The sequence below is a fragment of the Galeopterus variegatus genome, unplaced genomic scaffold (assembly GCF_000696425.1).
Source record: "Galeopterus variegatus unplaced genomic scaffold, G_variegatus-3.0.2 Scaffold4004, whole genome shotgun sequence".
NCBI classification, from domain to species: Eukaryota; Metazoa; Chordata; class Mammalia; order Dermoptera; family Cynocephalidae; genus Galeopterus; species Galeopterus variegatus.
In genome coordinates, this window is record NW_007730115.1 from 32,439 (window position 1) to 58,777 (window position 26,339).

At 37.5% G+C, this 26,339-nt stretch overlaps 1 protein-coding gene across 5 annotated transcripts in view; it reads right to left on the reverse strand.

Annotated features, from left to right (window-relative positions):
• NUP98 (nucleoporin 98kDa) overlaps positions 1–26,339 on the reverse strand; it is a 97,472-nt gene that overhangs the window by 26,731 nt on the left and 44,402 nt on the right. For 4 of the 5 annotated variants that reach the window (XM_008586500.1, XM_008586499.1, XM_008586501.1 and 1 more), the window contains 9 exons: positions 23,998–24,185; positions 20,596–20,712; positions 18,306–18,604; positions 15,637–15,750; positions 14,781–14,919; positions 10,120–10,297; positions 8,799–8,963; positions 1,270–1,452; positions 380–536 (listed from right to left, as the gene is read on the reverse strand). In XM_008586500.1, coding sequence (XP_008584722.1) covers positions 380–536; positions 1,270–1,452; positions 8,799–8,963; positions 10,120–10,297; positions 14,781–14,919; positions 15,637–15,750; positions 18,306–18,604; positions 20,596–20,712; positions 23,998–24,185 — 1,540 coding nt within the window. Of the gene's footprint in view, positions 1–379; positions 537–1,269; positions 1,453–8,497; positions 8,964–10,119; positions 10,298–14,780; positions 14,920–15,636; positions 15,751–18,305; positions 18,605–20,595; positions 20,713–23,997; positions 24,186–26,339 lie in introns of those variants that run through there. The other variant, XM_008586502.1, reaches the window with a different exon arrangement.

The window sequence follows — 26,339 nt, forward strand, 5'->3', positions numbered from 1 at the left end:
TTTTTTTTCCTTTTTTATCTTTTTTACTGACCGGTAACGGGATCACAACCCTTGGTGTCGCGCCTGTACCGGGGACCGGCAATGGGATTGCAACCCTCGGTGTTGCGCCCGCACCACGCTCAGCCAGTGAGCGGGAACCGGTCTCCACATGGGATCCGAACCCTCGGCGGGAGCGCCGCTGCACTCCCAAGCGGCGCACTCTCCAGTGCACCACCGGGCCGGCCCAGAGTACAGTTTCTTTTAGCATCCTTATATCATAGGTATGGCTGTTAGGGGTATATTTGCTACAGAAGTCCACTCAGCTTAGAAGAAGATATGTGAAAAGCAAAACTTGATGACACTACAGCTTTCTTATAAAACAGCATATTGTATACAGTACCTAGTGAACGTGACTTCGATGAGTGGGATGCTGAAATAGGGAGTCTGGGAGAACAGATTTCTTGAGAAGTATCTGCTTTGGAAGGAAGGCGACTGAAGTGTTGATCCAGCACTGTATCTACATCTTCTTCATCAGCAAGCAATGATGCTTTCATGATCTAAAAAGGCAATATCTATAGAATGAATGTGCTCCCTAGAACTGAAAGACCATTATAGAAAAATGTAGTTTACAACAATAAAAATCGCTCCTCTTCAGGGCTGTGTCCAGAGCTAGTATATCCTTTGTGTGACTGACTTTATTACACTGTATGTGCCTGAAGGGCATAAATCATAAATAATACTCCTCTTCTTTGTATCTGTAGTCTTGCCAGAGCCTGGCATACAGTGGTTCCTCACATTTGTTGAATGAATAATTTTATAGTCAAACATAGCCAAAGGCTAAACTTATAACAGAGTAAAAGGCATGGACAGAGGAAAGTAGAGACAGAGCTTAAAGAAATCTGTATCTACCAGGTTTTAATTTTTAAATTTTGTGCAACACTTTACAAAGCCTCAAAACAACCCTGTGAAGTAGTGCTCACGATGTTAAACGACTTGCCTAAAGTCACATAGTAATTATTACAAAAGTGGATTAGAACCTAGGTCTTCTGTTCCGATTCAGTTAAAACTGGAAGCCCTATCTTCTGATTCTCAATATAGCCTTCCCTCCCTGGATGGGAAAATGAGGCCAAAACATTAGCCATATTCCTATTGTTTTGTTTGTTTTGTTTTTTCATTACAGTGAGCACTGTGGTCTTAAGTAAATAATCAAGAAAGAGGCCTGATGTTATGCAAGGGAGATAAAATATTAGTTTGGCTTTCTGTTGTAAAAGGGGTGGGTTAGGGCTTCACCTGTAACACATGTGGATTAATTCCCAGTGAAGATGCAATGTGTGTTGAGGCAGACACGGGTTCCTGATCCTCAGGCACGCTCTCTTCTAACATGGAATCCAAAACTGGCTCCTGCGTGATATCTACCATGTCACTGTCCAGTTCCACAACCCTCCCTAACTGCTCCACCTCTGGGCTCTGGCTCTGTAGACAGCAGAAAGATCAGGGAAGCAGCATTAAATCATACCAAATAGACACAGAACTTCTAGATCAGATTTAGTTTATTCAGGATACAGTATGGCATTATTAGACTGCCCATTCTATCATGAGGTGAGGTAGCAGATTTCCTAAAGAGGATTTAACATCAATTATCACCACAACCCCCTATAAGTACTTGGAATCCAAATGAGGATTCATGGAAACATTCTTTTGTAATATTATGTATAGGACTTAAGCCAGCACCCAAACTGAAAAAAATGGTGCTCTTCAGAGACAAGGATTATACCTTAACTGCTTTAGCCAGCAAATCCAATTTTCTACTTTACACAGGGTCATCATGCCTTGCAGCCAGAAGCCATTGGGAAAAGGGAACAAAAGATACAAATATGAAAGTCTCCAATAACTTTGCATTTTCGTTAAGAAAAGTTTAAGGGCTGGCCTGGTGGTGCACTGGAGAGTGCGCCGCTTGGGAGCGTGGCGGCGCTCCCACCAAGGGTTCAGATCCCATGTGGAGACCAGTTCCCGCTCACTGGCTGAGCGCGGTGCAGGCGCAACACCGAGGGGTGGGATCCCTTTGCCGGTCAGTAAAAAAAACAAAAAAGGAAAAAAAAAAAAAAAAAAGAAAAGTTTAAAAACAAATTTCTAGTTAACACAATTTTGGGTATGGAATTTATCTTTTTGGTGACTGAATCCTAAGGTTAGCTAACTCTATCTACTCAGCACTATGTGAGATATGAGAAATGTCTACTCTAATTTCCCACAGGGAAAAACAAATATTAGAAACAATTTTAATCTGGGAATAATCTCTTTTTTTTTTTTGTCTTTTTTCCGTGTCCGGCAACGGATCGCAACCCTCAGTGTTGCCCCCGTACCGGACCGGGGACCGGCGACGGGATCGCAAGCCTCGGCGTTGCTCCCGCGCCTCGCTCAGCCAGTGAGCGGGAGCCGGTCTGTACGTGGGATCCGAACCCTCGGACGGGAGCGCTGCCGCGCTTCCCAAGCGGCGCACTATCCAGTGCGCCACCGGGCGGCCCCCTAATCTGGGAATAATCTCTTCATGAGTTATATTTACATTGATTAAATAGTTTTAAAGATATGACTAACAGTTCATAGTTTGAAAAGGTAAACACTCATAAAACTGAAACATATAGTACATATGTCCAAAACGCACATATTACCTGGTAAAGTGTTAACAAGTGACTGAGCCAACTTATGAAACATTTATTTTCCTTATGATTCTGTTTGCAGATTATTACTCTTCCACAATTTCTGGCTGATCTTTCACTAGTGACCTATTTCATGCTAAACCTCAAATGGATGCTATTATAAAAAGGTAGTTAAAAAAAAAAGTTTCATGATCTTGGACAAGAAACCACCATTAGTGTAACTTTTTCAATTTCATCTTGAATTGGACATTAGCTACCCTGCATTCCTTTTACAAATATCATTACTAAGAGAATGAATGCTCCTATGCACAACTTCAGAAAAACCGAGGCATTGGATACATGGTGAATTGCCACTTAAGATGTGAACAATACCTAAGGACTGCTCTAACAACAACACTGGAAGCTAAACAATGGTTGAAAGGTGAAGATGATACTATTTTTTCCCTACTAGATGCTACAGGCAGGTCTGACTACTTTGATGCTCCAAAATCATGGGGGCGGGGGGGGGGGAAAAAAACTACAACTTGGAAAAAATCCCAAAGGGGGGAAATTATTAGCATGTGAGAAAGTGTAGAGAGGGACAGAAAAAAGTTGACGTACAGTAAAGATGGTGCAGAACACCTAGATTGCTTACTCTAACAAAACAAACACATAAGCTCCTCTAAAGATCCCCGAAGGACACAGTTGCGACAGCTGGGGGGGGGGGGGGGGGGGGGAATAAGTACTGGTGATGATGCTCCCAGTTTAATTATAAGAATTGTGGGGAGACTCTTTCTCCACGGGTTCCCTAACATGTTAAATTTTAACCAAACAATTTGCTTTTTAAAAAAGTTCTGATACTCCCCATCTTCTATCAATCTGTCAGTTAGGAAACCTACTGCTTGGATACCATAATACCCTATTTATACCTATTTTATATCATGCATCATGTTATAATTTCTTGCATATATGTTTGGCCCACCAGATTGCCAAGGCTTATAAACAGCAACTGTGGCTTACTGTTTTCTGTATCTCACAGCAAGTATATCATTGAGTTAAGTTCAACATTCACTGAAAACTTAATTTATTTCTACTGTGTAATGCATTGCCTGGCATACAGCAGAGAAAGCAATTAATAATTATGAAAGGACAAGAAGGAGTGAGGATGGGTAGGAGGAAAGGAAAAAGGGAGATAGAGGATAATTTTAACTTACTACATTACTCAACAAAGGAATGATACAGCAAGAGATACTCACGTAAAACACTTTTAGCAAAATAAGATTCCACTGAATAACTATATTAAAGACCTAAGGGACCCAGTGTATCCTATAAAGAATGCTAAAGATCAAGGTTTTATTTGCTATACCCTTACACAGACTTCAAAACTACAAGATATCTTGTAACGAGTGAACGAGGGGTGAAAGTATGACGACCTGGTAAACTCCTAGGACCATCTCTATATAAATTTTGTTAAAGTATATCTAAGTAATTGCAATAAATTCCTCCAAAAGATGTCTGTGTACTTATTTTCAGAGAAATCTTGGCAGATCAGGTGCTTCTTCAAAGACAGTCCTGCAGAAAATGGTGAACTAATTAAAAAAAATAATGATGGCTCAGAAGGAATTGAGGAGCAAGGAGAAAAGCTCCCTGGGAGGTCTATAGAAAAGGGCTCATACTGGGAGAAGAAGCCAACTAGGATATCATTTTAACTCTCTCTTTCCTACAATGTAATCTCTTGAAGACAGATAATATCTTACTTATTTCTAAAAACCAGAACAGTGCATTACAAATACTAATCACACAGATAATATCTATAAGATGAAACTCAAAATATATGGTGGGTGAATTGTCACAACTGAAACCTTCAACAATTTGAGAAATCGCCACTCTCCCACTCAAAAGAATCTTCGTTATTCAAACAAGGCTGCCAGTACCTTGAAGATACATTCATCTCTTAATTCAGTAGGTTAAGTGAGACCATATTAAGACACTCTAACTCAACAGAGTGAACAACCAGTCCAAGGTCAAATAGATGTTTAAATAATTCTATCCTCTCAGCCATAGTTTGATCTAGTAGAACTACTGCTGCCTGCCTCCAAAACAATTTGTTTTTTAACTGTAAAGAATGTTTTATATTCATTCTGTTTAGAAATCAGCCCTGTCAACAATTTTGTGCTCTCAAGAGAAATTCCATGTTAGAATTTCAAAGGCCCACCAAAGTCTATGGCCATACCACCCTGAATGCGCCTGATCTTGTCAAAGGCCCACAAAGATAAGCGTGTATGTTTCCACACATATACTCAGGGATATTACTGGAGGAGGCATAGGTCTTGATAACATTATTAACTTTACATTTGATTTAAAAATTAATATGCAGGGCCGGCCCGGTGGCGCACTGGATAGTGCGCCGCTTGGGAAGCGCGGCGGTGCTCCCGCCCGAGGGTTCGGATCACACGCACCCAAAAAAAGCTAGTAGGGAAACTTGCCAGAATTTGAACCCAGATCTGCCAAAACTCCAAAGTCAGACCATAATTGTGTCTCCCAGTGTGTAAATATCTATCAAATACTTTGTGCACATGTGTGAACATGCCAAACTTTGAATGATTTAAGTATAACCTGTATTTTAATACTTAGGACAGCATCATAAAATTAATTTCTAAATGAATATTGAAATTTATCCAGTTTCTATGTTTAGCAATTGGTGTTAATTTACCTCTCATAAGTGCTAGAAAGGTTCTACAATACCTCCTCCAGCCCTTTTATACTATTCAAGCTTTTTATTAGCCCTAATGTTGATTGCCTTCCCAGGGCATCTACTAGTTTGAGTATAATTTGTCTAATTAAATTTAAAGAAGAGATGTTTCAGGGAGCACCATAAAAAAATCAATCTGCCCTTCAATAACATCTGAAACAAACAAGCTGTGGCTATAAAATTACTTTATATATGCAATATATATAAAGTACACAAAAATATAGAATACATTAAAAATATATATTGATTTATTGGATCGATTTAGATAACTGCCATTTTATTTTAAATCAAAGTATACACAAAATGGAATTTTCTTCTAAATCCTAATCACTTTTTTCTTCTAAAAATGTTTTTAACTTATTTGCATGAATTCACTGACTGAACAATGTTAAGTTTCTGAGCAAGTCAACTAGCCTTCCTTGATGGTATTGAACATAAGTTCGACTTGTTTCAAGGTTGAGGTAAAAGCTACATGTACCTCTACCTGAGTGCCAAAGGTCTGATGTCTTTCAACAAACAGTTTTGAAACCTGGTTGCACATCTCAATCACCTGGAGAAAAGCATTAAAACATAAATATGTCTGAGCCCCATGCCAGATCTATGAACTCAAAGTCAAGCTCACCAGGGTATTGATGCAGCCAGCTGGAAACTAGATTTCAGACCAGAAATCTGAAACTTAAGTTCTAACTTCAGAACAAAGCATTTCTACAACTGCCTTAATTCATCTGTGTGACTGAGGTTTCTCTGCCAACATTTTCTCTAACCTAAAAGGTACTGGAGAAAAAATATTACATGAAAATCTAGTTAACTTTATGTTTTCTGGTTGCTTAGATTTTGGGGCAAAAGCAGGGTTTAAGAACCAACTGGAAAAAGGGGACTGAAGATATTATATAAAAGGTAGTGGAATAAATATAACCATTAAACAAAAATACAAATCTTCCTGAATAGATAAAGAAACATCCTCCCTTTGAGGTTGCATACAGGAAAGAAAATGCTACAGGAGACTTCAGGAACATAGTGGTATCATGGAAATCAACCCCTCCAAGGGGCCAGCTGACAGTGTGAAGACAGTCATCTTTACAAAGGGAAGATTGTGCTGCCTGTTCCCAGTTAATTCAGATGGCTCAGGCATTTTCCCCATGCCAAGTAAAATGTAGGGTTTTTAGTACAATGACTATCCACTGGCATTTCCCTTCAACCCTTTGTCATTGGGAAATATGAAGGAAGAGTTCTCTAGAGTCCCATGCTACTGCTCTAACACAATAAGCTCAAGGCCTTCATATATGATCCAGGTAAACAAAACCTAAAGCCTGGATACCTGAACACTTCTATCCATTTCTCTCATTTCTGCTCTCCCCATCCAAAGGTCAAAGATTATCTGAAAAAATACCTACTCACTATATTCCATTCGTTCATTTTGAATCTTTATACCTCTCTTTTTGCTAGAATCTTATTCTAAAAATTTTTGATGCTCAGTTTTCCAAACAGTTCTTGCTTAAAAAAATGTCACAATAGGAATTTATACTTATTTTCTAGTTTTTGTATTCTGGCAATTAAAGAGCCTGATAACTACTGATTATCAACATTACATAAATTTGTCCTGCCCGTCCATAGATGAAGCTTTTCTTTTTCAGTGGTATTTTCAGGATCCTACATGTTACTTTTATTAGCAGAAAATAAGGCTGTTTCCTTAAGAAACATACAGTCTTCCCTCAGTATCCATGGGGGACTGGTTCCAGGACATCTGTGGACACCGAAATCCATGAATACTCAAGTCTCTTATATATAAAATGGCACAGTAATTGCATAATTTATGCGCATCCTCCCATATACTTTAAATCATCTCTAGATTTGTTATAATACCTAATACACTGTAAATGCTGTGTAAATAGTTGTTATACTGTATTGTTTTTAAGAATTTGTATTATTTTCTATTGTTGTATTACTTTTCCCCCAAATATTTTCTATTCACTGTTGGTTGAATCCACGGATCTGGAACCCATGGATATGGAGGGCTGACTGTATACTGTAAGAACAAAAAACACTTTGGAAAGAAAGGGATTATATCAGGCATATGATTCAGACAAAATGAACATGGATAACTGGAAAAACAAGTCCATTTACAGTACTTCTTAAGTAGCTATTTCTCAGGGGTATTCTAACTACTACAAAGATTATAAACATAAAAGTCAACATAGTTCTAGTTTCCCACTTTATCAAACCCTCCCCCCATATGCGCAAACAAGAACATACATACAAACAACATCCTCCAGAAAATGCCTCCCAAGAAATTATTTAATAAATCATGAAAATCACACATTTCAGCAGCCATAAAAATTATAGCATGGAAAATTCCAAACGTCTTTCTTTTAGCAGCTAAGAGGAAGAGGATGCTTTACAGAGAAATCCATTATCAAGAACTGTTCTTTAAGAAAGTGTAGCAGCAAGAAAAAATTTTTAAAAGTTGACTGAATATAAATAACATCCAAATTATGGGCCAGCCCGGTGGCGCACTGCTACAGTGCGCCGCTTGAGAGCGCGGTGGCGCTCCCGCCGAGGGTTCGGATCCCACATACAGACCGGTTCCCGCTCACTGGCTGAGCGAGGCGCGGGAGCAACGCCGAGGGTTGCGATCCCGTTGCTGGTCCCGGTCCGGTACGGGGGCGACACTGAGGGTTGCGATCCGTTGCCGGACACGGAAAAAGACAAAAAGGAAAAAAAATAAATAAATAACATCCAAATTAAAGTATAACTCTTCATCAGTTGGCTTTCAAAGAAACTACCTGATATTTAAATCACAAGCCTTTCTCTGCAAGGACAGAAGGTTTATACTGGCTTTAACAATACTGAAAAAGAAAATGATACAAGTAATTGCAACAAACAATGCTGCCCCTACTCTCCCCAAGGCAAATAACTCATTTTAATTCTAAAACTATTTTCATAAAGATTATGTATTATTAAAATATAAATATCAAGAGGTTACCTGAAGTTTAAGCAAACAACTTGAGAAAATAGAGTTAAAAACCCTTGCAGAAGACTAATTTAACTTTAAAAAAACCATGGAGGTAAAGAACAAGATTAAACTGCACATCAGGTAGTCAATAAAAGTAGGATTTACTTTGCATCAACCCACATGAGCAACTTGATCACTAAGTGGAGAATTCAGCAAGTCCAAGTGAGAGAGAGGGAGATGTTTAAGAATTACAATCTGTACAGGAATGATCCAAACAGCAAGGGAATTCTTTAAATCTCTCAAGTAAAATACAGATGCCTGCACCACCTCATACCCTTCCTTGTACTTGTCTCAACGTTATTGCAAATATGTTTGCACTTTTCAAAGTTCCAGGGGTCATAAAACATCTTTGTACTAGAAGAATGACTTGCTTTCAACTTCTGTATCATGATTCCATTCAAATTCACTGTCCTTTCTCTACCTGGGCTGGAGGTGCAGGTTTGCTGTTAAGAGCCATCTGGAAAGGGGTAGCCTGGCCTGCAGGAGGCAAAGGGGTAGTCTTCAACTTCTTCGTACTAGTTTTGGATGGATGCTCCTCCTCCTCTTCATCAGAATCCTGAAGACCATACTTAGAAAAATGAGAGACCTAAGGAAGACCCAACAAAACCAATTTTAACACTTTCTTCTATTCAGAGACTTCTACAATACTTGCCCTTGCAATCTTGCAGCATTATCATAACAAAACAAAACAAAGGAGAAATATCAAAATATTTAAAACAAAATGAAATGTCACCTATCACACTTCACTGTTTTTCTAAGATTCAGATGATGTTTGGTGCACTTACTAGTTGCTCATATAACTAAATGAATACAGATTATATAATATAGACTAAAATATCATTTTATTTTGTTGGTTTTTTTTGGCTGCTGGCCGGTATAGGAATTCAAACCCTTGACCTTGGTGTTACAGCACTGAGCTCTGACCAACTGCGCTAACCAGCCAGTTCTAAAATGTCATTTCAAATGCAATCATTGGCTGGCTGGTTAGCTCAGTTGGTTAGAACACAGCCTTCTAATACCGGGATCATGGGTTCAGATCCCCAAACCAGCCAGCTGCTTTAAAAAAAAAAAAAGAAAAAGCAATAATTGATATAAAAAACCAAATCCAAAAGAGCCATTATTATTTTCACATACATATATTTCCCAGTTGTTCTCTACCTACACAAAGGCCTTCAACAAATTAAATAATCCAACTGGTCTAGAAGAGGAAGAAACTATTGGGTTAAACTATCATGGATAGGAAGAAGTCAACCTCTCCATCCCCCAAAATCTTTAAAAGTAAGAATGGCTATTATTTACGAAGAGCTGATCTACCAAGAGAAAAAGAGTACTGACTGATGAATTACTTAAGTTTCAGTGATGACACACAGTAGAAAAACCACACCTTAGAAGCATATCTAAATGCTCACTGGAAGTGGGAGAGGACTTGAATTGTAACAGCTCATTATTGCTGAATTTTAACTAGATGTGTGATTTGGAACAAATCATGACATATCTCTCTACATCTGTTTCCTAATTTATAAAAATAAAGAGAAAAATTAAACTGGCCGGTTAGCTCAGTTGGTTAGAGCATGGTGTTGATAACACCGAGATCAAGGGTTAGGATCCCCACAAAGGCCAGCTGCAGAACAAATTTTAAAAAAAAAGAGGGAGAATTTAAGAGAGGATCTCTTCCAACACAAACATTTTGTGACTCCAAATTCAATTCATAAAATTAAAAAATGGGTTAAGGGATTATATACCTTAAACACCCAAGAACCAGTTTCAGGCCGGTACTCTTTGAACTGAGCTCCCTGTTTCCTTGAAACTGCTTCCAATCTTCCCTCATAGTTGATATCAGCAAGTCGATCTGGGCTCTTTATTAAACATCGAGATGTTTTATCTGTTGGCCAAACTCCATCCAAAGTAACTTCAGCCTTCCTGTAAAGTATAACAAAGTAAAGTGTAACTGCTTCATATTTAAGGCCAGAAAGCCAACTAACACCTACATAAATAGCAAATAAAGGTAGCTATGCTATCTTGAAATTATTCTGCAGGGGTTTCATAAACTTGAGTCATGCTTCCCATGGTAAATAAGCTTAAGAGCAACAAGTCACCCTTATATCAACTAACTCAGTATCCGGTTCCAGAGTCAGAGTGCATTTATTTCGAACTACTGTGGTACATCAGTTATTTCCAATCTAATTTTAATAACAATCCTTTAATTAAAATCCAATAATTTTATCCTTTTTTTTTTTTCTTTTTGTCTTTTTTTCGTGTCCGGCAACGGATCGCAACCCTCAGTGTCGCGCCCGTACCGGACCGGGACCGGCAACGGGATCGCAACCCTCGGTGCTGCGCCCGCACCTCGCTCAGCCAGTGAGCGGGAACCGGTCTGCATGTGGGATCCGAACCCTCGGCGGGAGCGCCGCCACACTCCCAAGCGGCGCACTGTAGCAGTGCGCCACCGGGCTGGCCCAAAATCCAATAATTTTAATAAAAATCCTTGACTAAGTTATTCAGGTCACAGTCTAGTGGTTAAGACCCAAGTCTTAGTGTATGTCTAAAATGCTACTGTACTTAACAACAACAGTAACAGTAACAGCTACTACCATTTACTTGTGTGTGTGTGTTTTTTTTGGGGGGGGGTGGCTGGCCGGTATGGGGATGCAAACATATGACTTTGGTGTTACAAGGCTGTGCTCTAACAAGCTGAGCTAACTGGCCAGCCCACTACCATTTATTAACAACAAATGCTTGTAGAATAAAGTATCAAGAACATCACAGTACTGACCATTAAATGATGAGTGTGAAGATAACTGCAATAGTTGTAGTGTACCACTTCTAATAGCAATATTGGAGTTCAAGTGTGTGTCTCATTCATTTTGTATGCCTTGCACCTAGTACAGTGACTACCACATAATATGTAGATGGTTTTTTAATAATTTTCATTGTGGAGAATAGGGCATAAAATGAAATTTATCATCTTAACGATTTCTAACTGTATATTCTAGTAGTATTCATATTGCTGTGCAACCCATCGCCAGAAGTTTTTCATCTTGCAAAACTGAAACTCTATACCCCATTAAACAACTCTCCAATTCCCTCTATGCCTGTCCCCTGCCAAACCACCACTCTGCTTTGTTTCTATGAATCTGACTTATTCAGATACCTCATAAATGTAATCATACAGTATTTGCCTTCTTGTGGACTGACTTTATTTCACTTAGTGTAACATCCTCAAGGTTCTTCTATGCTGTAGCATGCACAGCGTCAGAATTTCCTTCCTTTCTAAGGTTGAATAATATTCTATTGTATGTATATACCACATTTTGTTTATCCATTCACCTGTCAATGAACACTTGGGTTGCTTTCACCTCTTGGCTATGATGAATAGTGTTGCTATGAACATGGGTGTACAAACATTTCTTTGAGATCTTGCTTTCAGTTCTTTTGGATACATACTCAGAGGTGGAATTGCTGGATCACATAGTAAATTGCATCATTTTACATTCCCACCAATAGTGTACAAAGGTTCCAATTTGTCTATATCCTAGTCAAGATTTGTTGGCTTTTTTTGATAGTAACCATCCTGATGAGTGTGATATCTCATTGTAGTTTTTATTTGCATTTCCCTAATGATTAATGATGTTGAGCATCTTTCCATATGCTCGTTGGCCATTTGTATATCATCTCTGGAGAAAGTCCTTTGCCCATTTTTTAATTGGGTTACTATTTTTGTTGTTATTGTTGAGTTATATGAATTATTTTTATTCTGGATAGTAACCCTATCAGATACATCATTTGCAAATATTTTCTCCCATTCTGTAGGCTGCTTTTTCACTCCTGATTGTACCCCCTTTGCTATGTGGAAGCTTTTCAGTTTGATGTAGTCCTATTTACCTATTTTTGCTTTGTTATTCTTTTGGTGTCATTTCCAAAAAATCATTGTCAAAACCAGCGTCATTAAGCTTTCCTCCTATGTTTTTGTCTAAGAGTTTGATAGTTTTAGGTATTACATTTAGGTATCTAATACATTTTTAGTTAATTTTTGTATATGGTGTAAGGTAAGGGTCAATTTCCTTCTTTTGGATGTGGATATCCAATTTTCCCACCATCTGTTGAAAAGACTATCCTCTTCCCATTGAATGATCTTTATACCCTTGTTGAAAATTAATTGACCATATATGTGAAGATTTATTTCTAGGCTCTCTATTCTATTCCATTGGTATTTGTCTGTTTTTCTGCCATTATCACAATATTCTAATTTCTGTAGCTTTATAAGTCTGGAAATCACGATGGAGATCAGGATGTGTAAGACCTCCAAATTTTTTTTTTAAACATCATTTTAGCTACTTGGGGTTCACTGAGATTCGACATGAATTTTAGGATGGATTTTTCTATTTCTACAAAAATGCTACTAGGATTTTGATAGACTGCATTAAATTTGTAGATCACTTTGGGTAGTACTGACATTAAGTCTTCCAACACATGAACACAGGATGTCATTCCATTTACTGTATCTGTGTCCTCTTTAATTTCTTTCAGCAACGTTCTGTAGTTTTCAGTATACAAGTTATTCACCTCCTTGGTTAAGTTTATTCCTATGTATTTTATTATTTTTATTTATTTATTTTTTGTCTCTCTCTCTTTTTTTTTTTTTGTCTTTTTTCGTGACCGGCAACGGATCGCAACCCTCAGTGTCGCGCCCGTACCGGACCGGGACCGGCTACGGGATCGCAACCCTTGGTGTTGCGCCCGCACCTCGCTCAGCCAGCGAGCGGCCAGTCTGTATGTGGGTTCCGAACCCTCGGCGGGAGCGCCGCCATGCTTCCCAAGCAGCGCACTGTAGCAGTGCACCGCCGGGCCGGCCCGTATTTTATTATTTTTGATGCTATTGTAAATAATTGTTTTCTTAGTTTTCTTTTCAGATTGTTCACTGTTAGTGTATAGAAATGCAACTAATTTTTGTATGTTGGTTTTGTGTCCTGTAAGTTTGCTGAATTTGAATAACTATTAACAATTTTTTTTGTGTGTGGAACCTTTGGGATTTTCTACATATAAGATCATGTCATCTGAAGACAGATAATTTTACTTCTTCCTTTCAAAACTGTATGCTTTTTTATTTCTTTTTCTTGACTAACTGCTCTGACCAGGACTTGCAGTAGTATGTTTAAGACAAGTGGCAAAAGCGAGCAAGCATTATTGTCTTAGAGGAAAAGCTTTCAGCATTTCAACATTATGATGTTGACTGTCAGTTTTTCATAAAAGGCCTTTATTTTTATTATGTTGAAGCAGTTTCCTTCTATTCCTACTTTGCTGAGTGTTTTTATTACAAAAGGGTGTTGAATTTTGTCAAATGCTTTTTCTGCATCAATTAAGATAACCATGCGGTGTTTTTTCTTTATCCTGTTAAAGTGGTGTACTACACATAGACTGATTTTCTTTCTTTTTTTTTTTCCTTTTTGTCTTTTTTCATGACCGGCAACGGGATCGCAACCCTCGGTGTTGCCCCTGCACCTCACTCAGCCAGTGAGCGGCCGGTCTGTATGTGGGATCCGAACCTTCGACGGGAGCGCCGGCGCGCTTCCCAAGCGGCGCACTGTAGCAGTGCACCACCGGGCCGGCCCGAGATTGATTTTCATATGTTGGTCCATCATTGCATTCTAGAATAAATCCCACTTGGTAATGGTATGTGATCCTTTCAGAGTGCCTTTAAATTCTGTTTGCTAGTGTTCTGATGATTTTTGCATCATTATATTAAGTATACTGGTCTATAGTCTTTCCTAATAATGTCTTGGACTGGCTTTAGAATCAAGTAATGCTCACCTCCATACATTTGGAAGTGTTAACCTTCTCTTCAATTTTTTGGAAGAATTTGAGAAGGATTAGTGTTAATTCTTCTATAAATGTTTAGTAGAATTCACTAGTGAAGCCATTTGGTCCTGGGCTTTTCTTTGTTAGGAGGTTTTAGATTACTGATTCAATCTCCTTACTAGTCATAAGTCTGTTAAGATTTTCTATTTCTTAATGACTGAGGCTTGGTAGGTTATAAAGATAAATGATTTTAACTATGGCCCTTTCACCTGCCTGAAGAGATATTAAAAGCTAGGATCTCACACTAAAAGAAAGAGGAGTTAAGTATGGCCACAACAAACAGGAAAAAACAAAAACACTAGTAAAAATAGTTTTTGGAACTAGCAGTTGGCCTCAACAGTATTAGGGAAAAGGAGTGAGTCCAAAAATCATCCTCAATTCTTTAACACTTATACTTTTAAATGAAAGTAAAGAAACCATAATTATACCCTACAGTAAGTCAGAAAAGCAAGTTGCAGAAACATGTATATAATACGAACCCATTTATGTTTACAGAAAGAAAATTGTAATTTAGCTGACTATTTTCCATATGTAAACAAATTCATACCTATTTAGTCCTTCACCCACAGGTGGTTTTTGGTTATCATCTAAGTAGACAATCACTTCTTTCCTTCGGATATGCACTATATCATCCAAATTTAGATTTGTCAAATTCACTTCTCCTTCAAAATAGATTGAACCATAACCTACAAGTCAGAGTGTATAGTTAAAAATTCATCCTGTATGAAAGCAAATACCTACTTTACACCTATAGTGATAAAACAATCAGAGGAACAAGCAACTTTAAACATTAATATTTTAAATCATCAAGCAATTCCTAGAGTGAATTACTTCCTCCATAATATGGTAAGAATGGGAACATAGAAAGTGACATCAATTACATTGTTATCTGATTTAACATATTAATTTTTATAACACTTCTGCTTTTCTCAAAATAGCCTACTTAAATCTCTTCCCAAATATCTGCCACACTGCTATATAAACAAACCATAGCACCTAGCCTACCATGAGTTAAAACGCCTAAAACCTTTCTATTTACGATATAGCAAGATTTTTTCCCCAAGAAAATTAAGTTATTTGTAATAATAATACGAAGGTGAACCTAAGTATTACATAATTCTTGTCAATTTTTCAATTTTCTCACTTAATATTTCTTGATAATTGTGGAAAATTGTAATGAGCCAAATAGTTATCAGACCCAAACAGGTAAACCTAAGCCAAAAGAATGCTACATGGTTCTGGTCTTTCTTGTTTTGTTACTTGTCACTCAAAGTATTTACTATTCAGGCTAAGGTGGGCCCATATATAGGAAAAAACAGATTCAGCTATCAAGAGCTTCCCTTAATTACGAAATCAAGGTGCAAATCTCTAGCTTATACACTAACTCCTAAATTCACACTCACCTTTACGACCAATAGTGAAGTCAGAAACAATGCACTCTCCTTTTTCATTTGTAATTTTAGCAAGGTCATCCATAGAGGGAATAGTATAGTACCCAACTTTAGTGAGAACAATGCCTATGACAAAAAAAATAGAAAATATTAATTGTGATTATCTTTGGCGAGAGAAATTCTTGATAACATTTATTTCACTTTTTCCCTTAACAATTTTTCTAAAAAATTAGTATTTAAAAAAATTACCTGAAATAATCAGTAACTAAATTATCATATAAAGAGAAAATATGTACGTAGGAATAAAGGATTTTTCCAAACTGGTTTTCCACCAATCATCATTCCTAGGAGAAACCATGTGTTTTTTGAAAAAGTTTCATAGTTAATTAAGTTTGAGGAATGTATACATGATATCATACTATACTATACTACAGACTGAAAATGTACAATAAAAAAAGTCTAAGGGCTGGCCAGTTAGCTCAGTTAGAGTGTGATGCTGATAACACTCGGGTCCAGGAATCAATCCCTGTACCAACCAGCTGTTAAAAGAAAAAAAAAAAAAAAAAAAAAAAAGTCTAACTCTGCTTTCCCTACCATTTCCCAGACTTAGTTAACCACAGAATCCTCTTTCCAAAGGACACCCATTAACACCCTGCACTATTAAAGGCATTCCGTAGAACATGTTCTGGGAAAGGCTTACTTAATCCACTTTTTCTTTTATTTTACACACAAGGATAGCAAAACCCAAAGTGGCAATAAGCCGCCTTAGCTCACACTGTAATTTAGTGGTACACATAGAGATAAAATTCCAAACCCAATACTGTTTGTTTTATAGCCTACCGTCTCCTATAATCTCTTGTTATCTTTCTAATTTACATCCCCAAATAGAGAGCTAAAATCAAGATGAAAAATCCTACATAAGAAAATCCCATATACAAATGTTGAGTTGGCTTGCAATTACTGTTATGAGGGTACTTCAAAAAGTTCATGGAAAGATTTTGTATTATCTTTCAATTCTATTTTTCCACAAACTTTTCGAAGTACCTTTGTACTAGAAAAAGAATCAACTAGTTAGATTTCAGGGATGCCCAAGTAGTATTTGATGGCTAAAGGAAAAAAATTACTGAAGTACAGAAGGGTTTCAGAACACATCCAAAAGTAAGGACCAGATATGGACAAGACGAAAAAAACAAAAAGCAACTGAAAAACTCAAAGAAAGTAGTGGAACATAGTATTTCTGTTCCAATCACTCCCATTTGTAACTAGATATCAGGCAACTTGCCCTCTCAGAGAAAACTACTTAAGGTCAATATCAAATCAAACTCTAGCTTCTACCAATGGCCACTTATATACTTGCTTCTTTACTAGCAAGGTTTAGAGGGTTGTTAGACTGGGAAGGAAGCTCTAAATTGGGTGGCAATGAAAAAGGTCAATGAGAAAACCAGAAACAATAAAAAATGTATGGACTGGGTATTTGAAAAAAAAAGAGGTAGTATCATAATAAATTCATGTAGATAGACACACACACAAATATAGACACTTGGGATTCTTAATGTGAAAGTATAAAGTTGTTTCCTCAGGGCACCAAGTGACCAGAAGACATATATGAGGACAATAAGATAACTAGATTTAGAAAAATTTTAGACAGTTCAAGAATGACTGTAAAACAACCCAAATGTTCATTAACAGAGAATTGATAAACAAAATGTGATACATTTATATAATGGAGTAGTATGTAGCAATAAAAAAAATGAACTACGGATACATGCATCATGGATGAAAACTCAGAAAAATTATATCAAGTCAAGAAGAGCATACATAGTATGATTCCATTTATATAAAGTTCAAGAATAGGCAAAAGTAATCTATGTGAAAGAAACCAGAACTGTGGTTGACTCCTGGGAATGGGAACACAAAGGAACTTTCCAAGGTGAAAGAAATGTTCTCTTTCTTAATTGGAGAGTAGGATACCTTAGTATATATATGCACCAAATGTAATGAAAATGAACACTTAAGATCTGTGCACTTCATTACATGCAAATTTTACCCCAGTAAAATAAATAACAATGTAATGTCATTCTCCAAAACCCAACTAAGATGTTATGTCAACACACACAAAAAAGCAAAAGACCAAGACACCCCAATCTTGTAGTTTACATTACTCGTTTAATGTATTAGTCTTCTGGGGTAGGGGTTGTGGGGAGAAAGCTCAGAACTGAGGTGATAATAACCATAGCAGGCACTATCATTTGAATATCTGTGCATGTCAGGCATTATGGTACCTAAACCTAATCTAATTCAAATCTTGATAACTTTATACAGCAGAAAATAATTATCACTCTCATTTTAATTAAAAAACAAATAAGCAATCTACCAGAATTAACAGAGCCAGGGCAAGTGTAGGACAATCTCTTTGGCTATAAAATTTGGGCTCTTTTAATTATACCAGGATAATAAAAAACATCAATTTACCTACTCCAGAAGGTCCAAAAAGCATGTGAATTAGGAATCAACTACAGCATAAGTAAAAAGTGTTTAAATATGAGCCTCTATAAAATGCAATAAAAAACATTTAACAGTTCAGATAGCTGACTTCCACTATGTTGGAAATCTGTGACAAAAGAGACAAGTCATCTTAAATGACTGGTAAGAGATTAATCATGAACCAATCTGAATCTGACCTGCTGGATGCATGTGGTAAGCATTATTTTCTATTTCTTCTCGGTCATCCTGCAGTGACTCATCATGAAAAGAGGTTTCTTCACTGCTTCCTTCCAGCCCGTTTCGCAAAGCAGCACGCATGTTTAATGCAACAATGGTATCATCCACACTGTTGCTGTTGTCGTGTTTATTTCCAGCACTTTCTGGGGTTTGAGGAATGGGTTTAGCAATAGGGTTAGTATAAAAACGTGACACAAGAGAATCATCATCTCCATCCTGCTGATGATTCTCATCAACAGGTTTGCTCAGGAAACTAAATCTGAAAAGGGAAAAAGGAAACAATGTAAATTTTACCTCAATTAAAAAAAATTATTTAATGTAATGTCATTCTCCAAAACCCAAGTGAGATGTTATGTCAATTTAGCCCCTTGTGGCAGTAATAACAATGAAAACAGCTAACCTTTACTGAGCCTTCACTGAGTGCTTGGCACTGTTCTGGGTAATTCAATGTATTAAAAATTCATTTACTACTTACAGTAGTCCTGTGAAGTAGGTTATAATTATTGACTATATTTTATAGAAAAGGAAACTGGCACAGGAAAAAAACTTGCTCAATGTCACAAAATTATAAGTACTAGAATTGGGACATTAACACAGGAAATCTGGCTCTAGATTCCAGGCCTTTAACTGAATGTATCTGAGAATCTCCATTTTGGGTTTAAAAAAAATTTTTTTAAAAAATATTTTTAACAGTATAACCAGCAAGGTGTTGAAAAATACTTTGTTAATAAAAAAATCAAACTAGCATTTTATCTGAAAGGAAAAAAACAGGAGTACAAAGATGTTTATACAAAGATTTTTTACTGAGGCATTATTTTGAATAGTGGAATACCGAATAATCTAAATGTCTACTATAATGGAGAACTGGTTAAAGTATCTTACATTCACAATAATGACTATGCAAGTCATTAAAAAAAAAAAAAAACAGGCAGATATTTTCATACAGACATGGAAAGGCATTTATACTACAATAAATGGACCTAAGCAGGTTATAGAATACCATACTATTCATACATAATCTTTACAATATATGTGTATAAGAACATATTTATAATAAATTTCCAAAGGGGAAGAATATATACCAAACTATTAAGAATTAGTGTATGTTCATTCACTTCCTCCTTTATACATTCTATAGTGATTTTGTTGGTTGGTTACAATGAGTAGGTATCATTTTATTTATTTATTTATTTTTTTGTCTTTTTCCGTGTCCGGCAACAGATCGCAACCCTCAGTGTTGCCCCCGTACCGGACCGGGGACCGGCAACGGGATCGCAACCCTCGGGGTCGCTCCCACGCCTCGCTCAGCCAGTGAGCGGGAACCGGTCTGTATGTGGGATCCAAACCCTCGGGCGGGAGGGGCCCCCCCCGCCGGGGGGTCCGGATCCCATGGTTCCTGCTCACTGACTGAGCGCGGTGCGGGTGCAACACCAAGGGTTGCGATCCCGTTGCCGGTCCCTGGTACGGGCGCGACACTGAGGGTTGCGATCCCGTTACCGGTCAGTAAAAAAGACAAAAAGGAAAAAAAAAAAAAAAATCCCTTATTGGGCCAGCCTGTGGCTCACTCGGGAGAGTGTGGTGCTGGTAACACCAAAGCCACAGATTAGGATCCCATATAGAGATGGCCAGTTAGCTCGATGGGTGAGCATGGTGCTGACAACACCAAGTCAAGGGTTAAGATCCCCTTACCAGTCATCTTTAAGAAAAAAAAAAAAGGGCCGGCCCGGTGGCGCACTGGATAGTGCGCCGCTTGGGAAGCGCGGCGGCGCTCCCGTCCGAGGGTTCGGATCCCAAATACAGACCGGCTCCCGCTCACTGGCTGAGCGAGGCGCGGGAGCAACACCGAGGCTTGCGATCCCGTTGCCGGTCCCCGGTCCGGTACGGGGGCAACACTGAGGGTTGCGATCCGTTGCCGGACACGGAAAAAAGACAAAAGACAAAAAAAAAAAAAAAAAAAAAAATCCCTTTTTTTAAGGGGATTAGGGGTGTCAAATGCATGCTAACCCTGTCCAAAACATACATGGATAACAAAATAGTTCTGCAGAACTGAATCAAAATCCCAATAATTTTGAGATTTAAAGTACTCAAGAAGCAAAAATATGATTTAATATTTAGGTGCTCATAAATTATAATACTTCTTTTCAACATTCAACAAATCTCATACATTTTCATAAAATTCTAATGTCAGAATCTCTTCAAAATGAGAATAGGCTCTCTACCAGGAACAACTCAAAACAAAATTCAGCTTACCTCTCTCCATTTTCTGGATATTCAGATGGTGAAGCAAGATCTTCTGAATCACGATTAACAGGAGAAAAGAGATTACTATTGTTGAGGTTCTTCAAAACCAATTTCTTAATGCTCTTCCTATAAACAGAGACCAAAAGAAAAAGAAAAAAAAGAACTCAGGCATACAGTTATGTCACTGACATTATCTTAAAAACTGGAGTCAAGGGGTGACCAGTTAACTCACTTAGAGCATGGTGCTGAAAACACCAAGGTTAAGGGTTTGGATCCCTGTACTGGTCAGTTGCCACAATTAAATAAATTAAATTAAAAAAAAAATTGGAATCCAAAAAGGCACGTTTCTTCAACTCTTATATATCTAAAAATGAATAAGTTTACTTATGAAAACTCTTCCTAGAACATATAACCAAAACATAAGGTCTCAAATACATTGCATTCTGATGTTTGGAAGGCTAAGCACATTTGAACCAAAGTGGGGAATACCCTTAAAAATCCTCCTCTTCCTCTGAACCCCTTGAATTCTTTATCTAGACACTTAGTTCACTCATCACACCATGTTTATATTTCAATTATTTCTACAAGTCTTCTCCCTCTTTAAATGTTCTCTTTTTAGTTTGGCAGTCAGAATTTATGATTGTCTCTTCCATAGAATCAGCATGCTGTCTTGAAGAAAACAGGTGAATAGATATGTGGAAGGCAGCTATGCTCACCACTTATACCACTGATGCCACCCAAGGTGAATAGATATTTGCTGACTAAATGAGATTTTTTTAAAAAGACCACAAGAAAGTAATGGAGTAACAAGCCCCTGATATCTAATGGTACAAGTGACCACAAATACCTAAAAAGTTCAGATTTGTGTATAGCAGGTTTACTTAAGGCAAGAACTTCCTATGGCATACAAGCTTCAAGTAGAAGAACCATGTAGAAGAGATATTACTCAACCTACACTTAAAACCTCACTGGATGAATTGTGTGCTCTATTTCCTCTTAGACATATCAGAGGGGTCCATGTATGTTAAACAACTACAGGTAGAGAAAGCCACTTCTATGGTTTGAATGTTTGCCCCCTCCAAAGCTCATGTTAAAACTTAATTCCCATTATAACGATAGTAAGAAGAAAATCTATGATATTTCAAAGGTGGGACCCTTAACAGATGACTGGATCATGAGGTACATGCCTTCATGAATGGATCCATTCATGGATTAATGGGTTATCATGGGAGGAGACTGGTGACATTATAAGGAGAGAAAGAAGCATGTTACATTCTTGCCCTCTTGCCATATGATGCCCTGTGCTGTCTCAGGAATCTGCAGAGTGTCCCCACCAGGAAGAAGACCCTCACCGGATGTGCCCTCTTGACCTTATACTTCCCAGCCTCCAAAACTTTAAGAAATAAATTTCTTTTCTTTATAAATTATCCCATTCCAGGTCTTCTGATTCAGAAAACTGACTACGGCAGCCACTCTCATATATTTGTATGTTTTTAGTCACAATGACTGAGTTATATGCCAACAAGCATCAGTATTGTTTGTTCCAAAGCTATATACACTAGCTATCCTTATTGTAATGAATTACTACCTAAGCCAATGTAACAGGCACATGACTGAAAAATTGTTATTTTGAAGAAAACTAAAGTTAGACTTGCCCTCCCAGTAATGGTAAATGAGGTAATATAGACTAATCAAGAGACTATTAAGGTACTTAAATAACAAGAAAACTCACAAAGATCCCTACCTATACATACAGAGCTTAAGTTGTGGAGGGAGTAAACAAAAAACAAATATAAAAAATATGCAAATTATATAAAAGGTGAAAAGTGCTAGGATAAAAAGGAAAAGAAGGATGATAAGAAGGTGGAGAACACTAGGAAAAAAAAAGAATAGGTGCAATTTTAAACAGGGTGGTGAGAGTAGTCTTCACTGAGGTGATATGTGAGACATGTTTCAGGCAAAAGGAACAATTGGGGCAATGATCAAAAGGCAGTAGCGTGCCTACTCAGTCCTAACACCAGCAAAGAGGCTGTGAGATTATAGTGAAGTAGGCAATGAACATACTAGTAGATATGATGAGAGAGGTAATGAAAGGCCAGATGTTCTGTGGCCTACATGCCACTGTAAGGACTTTGGCTTTTACTCTGAGTAAAATACGAACCATCTTAGTGTTTTGGACAAAAGAGTGGCATGATTTGACTTATGCTTCAAAAGGATCACTGTGGTAGCTATGCAATCCAATGCAAAAGTGTAAAAACAGAAAGACCAGTTAGGAGGATATTGCAGTAATTCAGGCAGGAGATGATACTGGCATGGATCAGGGTAGTAGAAGTAAACATGGTGAGAACTTGTCAGATTCTGGGTAATTTTTGAAGGTATCAAGAGACTATTAAGTAGTCCTGTGACATAGTAAGTGATCAGTAAATGTTGAACATATGAATGGATCTTATGAGGCATAAAAGGAGTTAAACAATAATAGGGAATCCCCCAGCTTTACTCTTGTAACCACTTACGGGAGGGGCGGGCTTAAACAGTGTTTATCTTGCCCAAGGAATAAGAGAGTAGGGGGACTGTAAAGACATCTATCTATTGTAAAGACATCTAGCTTCTGCTGTCATTCTATTATTCCGTTATTGAGTTAACATTTAGAATTTAATATTAACTATATATAACTATCTAAAGGAAATGGCATATGCCATTATTCACTTCCTGAACTAAGTGTTGAACCACCACCACTTTATGGCTCTGCAAATTGTTACCATATTACCCCACAGATGGTAAAAGATTCATGTTTTATCACGACAGCCAGCACAAGAACAACACTCTATTCCGAAAGAGACTATTAAGTACCCCTATGGAGGATAACTAGAAAAGCTGGAGCTGGGCCGGCCCGGTGGCGCACTGCTACAGTGCGCCGCTTGGGAAGCGCGGTGGTGCTCCTGCTGAGGGTTCGGATCCCACATACAGACCGGCCGCTCACTGGCTGAGCGAGGTGCGGGAGCAACACCGAGGGTTGCGATCCCGTTGCCGGTTCCGGTCCGGTACGGGCGCGACACTGAGGGTTGCGATCCGTTGCCGGTCATGAAAAAAGACAAAAAGGAAAAAAAAAAAAAAAAAAGAAAAGCTGGAGCTGATTGTAGGTATTTTTTCTTTCTTTTCTTTTTTTGGTGGCTGGCCGGTACAGGGATTTGAACCCTTGACCTTGGTGTTACAACACCACACTCTAACCAACTGAGCTAACCGGCCAGCCCTTTCTTATAAGTATTGAGAGCCAACAAGGAAGTAAAAAAAAGACTGAAACAGCATCCTGGGAAGGACAGTGACATAGGGGTATCCTGTATGTCCTCACTCATAAGTGGGAGCTAAAAAACAAATTAATTAATTAAAAAAGAAAGAAAAAAGTAAACTCGCTTGGGCATGAATGCTCCATTGGCTAGGGATGGTTCATCGTCATCTAGCCCATCAAAGAGATGTGACTTGGCTGTGCCTGTTGTTTGTAAAGCCTTTGGCCGGACTCTGGTGGCAGGGCGGGGAGTCAGTTTATAATGAGTAGGTGTAGTAAGAGCCTTCTGGGCTGCTGGATTTGTTGGTTTCAATCTCTGAAAAACAAAAGAAAAGCAAAGAAAGTTCTAGTTTAATTCAAATATACAGCACTAGTCTTAAAAATAAGAGTACCAGAAGACAACTCTCATCTTTGCCATTCAGCAGCTAAATACCTCTTGATGTCCTGGCTCCCATAAAACAAGGATGTTAACACCCAACTTTGTATGTATGCATGAATGCTAATGAAACTGTCTTTAATCTCTATAACTGCTTTTTACTCCTCTTCAGACCCCATTTCAACTGATTTGTCTGACATGTTTTAAAATATAATCAAGATACTGGATTTGAAAAGTGCTTTGTAAATTTAAACACACTAATACAACATATTATTCATGAAGACAGTTTTTTCATTTTTGTTTTTTGGGTGGCTGTCTGGTACAAGGATCAAACCCTGGATGCTGGTATTACCAGTATCACACTCTAACCAGCAGAGCTAACCAGCCAGCTCATTAACACAACATATTGATATACCAGGTCCAATCGCTCCATCCTATTAAAGAATTTAGCCTGTAATTGCTTTAGCTTTGTAAAACAAGAATGACAATGTTTATGTTCATTTTAAGAAAACATGATATACCAAAAAATTCTACGCCACAGAAATTATTTTTTCAATTAAACCAAACTTCTTATGCTTCAAGAATAACTGAAGGGCTGGAGTTAACTCAGTTGATTAGAGCGTGGTGCTGATAACAAGAAGGTTCAAGGGATCTATCCCTATACTAGCCAGCTGACAAAAAAAGAAAAGTAAAGAAAAGATTCAGCCATGAATATTCAACTTCTATGTAATCAAAATCACTTTGAAAAAAAGGACAGATATTAGCTTACATTTATCCATCTTTTAGTAAACATTAAAAACTACCATGAGTCAAACACTAAGTACTGGGAATAAAAATTATAAAGTTACTTTCCCTGATTTGGAGAATTATAAATTAGTGGAAGAGACAGAACTAAATTAAGACTTCAGCTTGACTGAGATAGCACCTCTACTGTTTCTACACAGTACTACTATGTTTCAGGATGTTCTACGTTTGTTTTCCTGAACAGTATAAATGAAATTATATAACCACTCTGAATAATAATTTCTAGCATATAAAGCCTGTCACAATTTAGTCTCTTCTTCCCAGCACTGACTGTTCACACTTCAGTAACTATGAACATTCCCATATCTTTTTTGTGATCTTTCACAATTCTATGCCTTTGTTTCAAATGTCTTGACCTAGACTTACCCACCAATTTCTACATATCCTTCAAAAAAGTTAAATTTTACTTCTTCTGAAAAGCCTTATCAAATTCACCCAACTTTCTATGCTTTTTCCTCTATTATATTTTTAATTTTTAAGATAAAACTCAAATAACATAAAAATTCACCATTTTAATGCATAAAATTCAGTGGTTTGAATATATTTAAAAGGTTATGCAAACATCACCACTATCTAATTCCAGAACATTTCCATCACTTCAAAAGGAAACACTGTACACCTCCCAATTCCTCCCTTCATCTCTTGGCAACCATGAATATGCTTTGTTTCTCCATGGATCTGACTATTATAGACATATTATATAAATGGAATCATGCGGTCTTTTATGTCTGGCACCTTTCACTTAGTATGTTTTCAAAGCTCATCTATGTTGTAGCATGTATCAGTACTTCATTCCTTTTTATGGCTGAATAACATTCCATTGTGTATGTGTATATGTGTGTGTGTAAATATATATATAGAAAGGCAGTACTTTAAACAGTTCATGGAAAGATTCATATTCTCTTTTAATTCTATTCCCATCAAAATTTTGAAGTATCCTTCCATATACAACATTTCGTTTATCCATTCATTAGTTGATGGGCTCTTCTCTATATTACTGCATTTACTATATTGAGCTAGAGTAAATTTAAATGCTTACAGGTCTGATTTTCCTCACTGGACAGCAAACTCTCAGAGAACAAGTTCTTGTTTATTTTCATTTTGTATCCTCAGCACTCAACACAGTGCCTAGCACATATTTAGGCACCTAAAATTAGGCTGCATGAATAACATACAGTTTTTATCTAATCATAACTTGTATTTACATAGCACTTTAAAAAGTACTTTTTTTTTTTCCTTTTTGTCTTTTTTTCGTGACCGGTAACGGGATCGCAACCCTCGGTGTCGTGC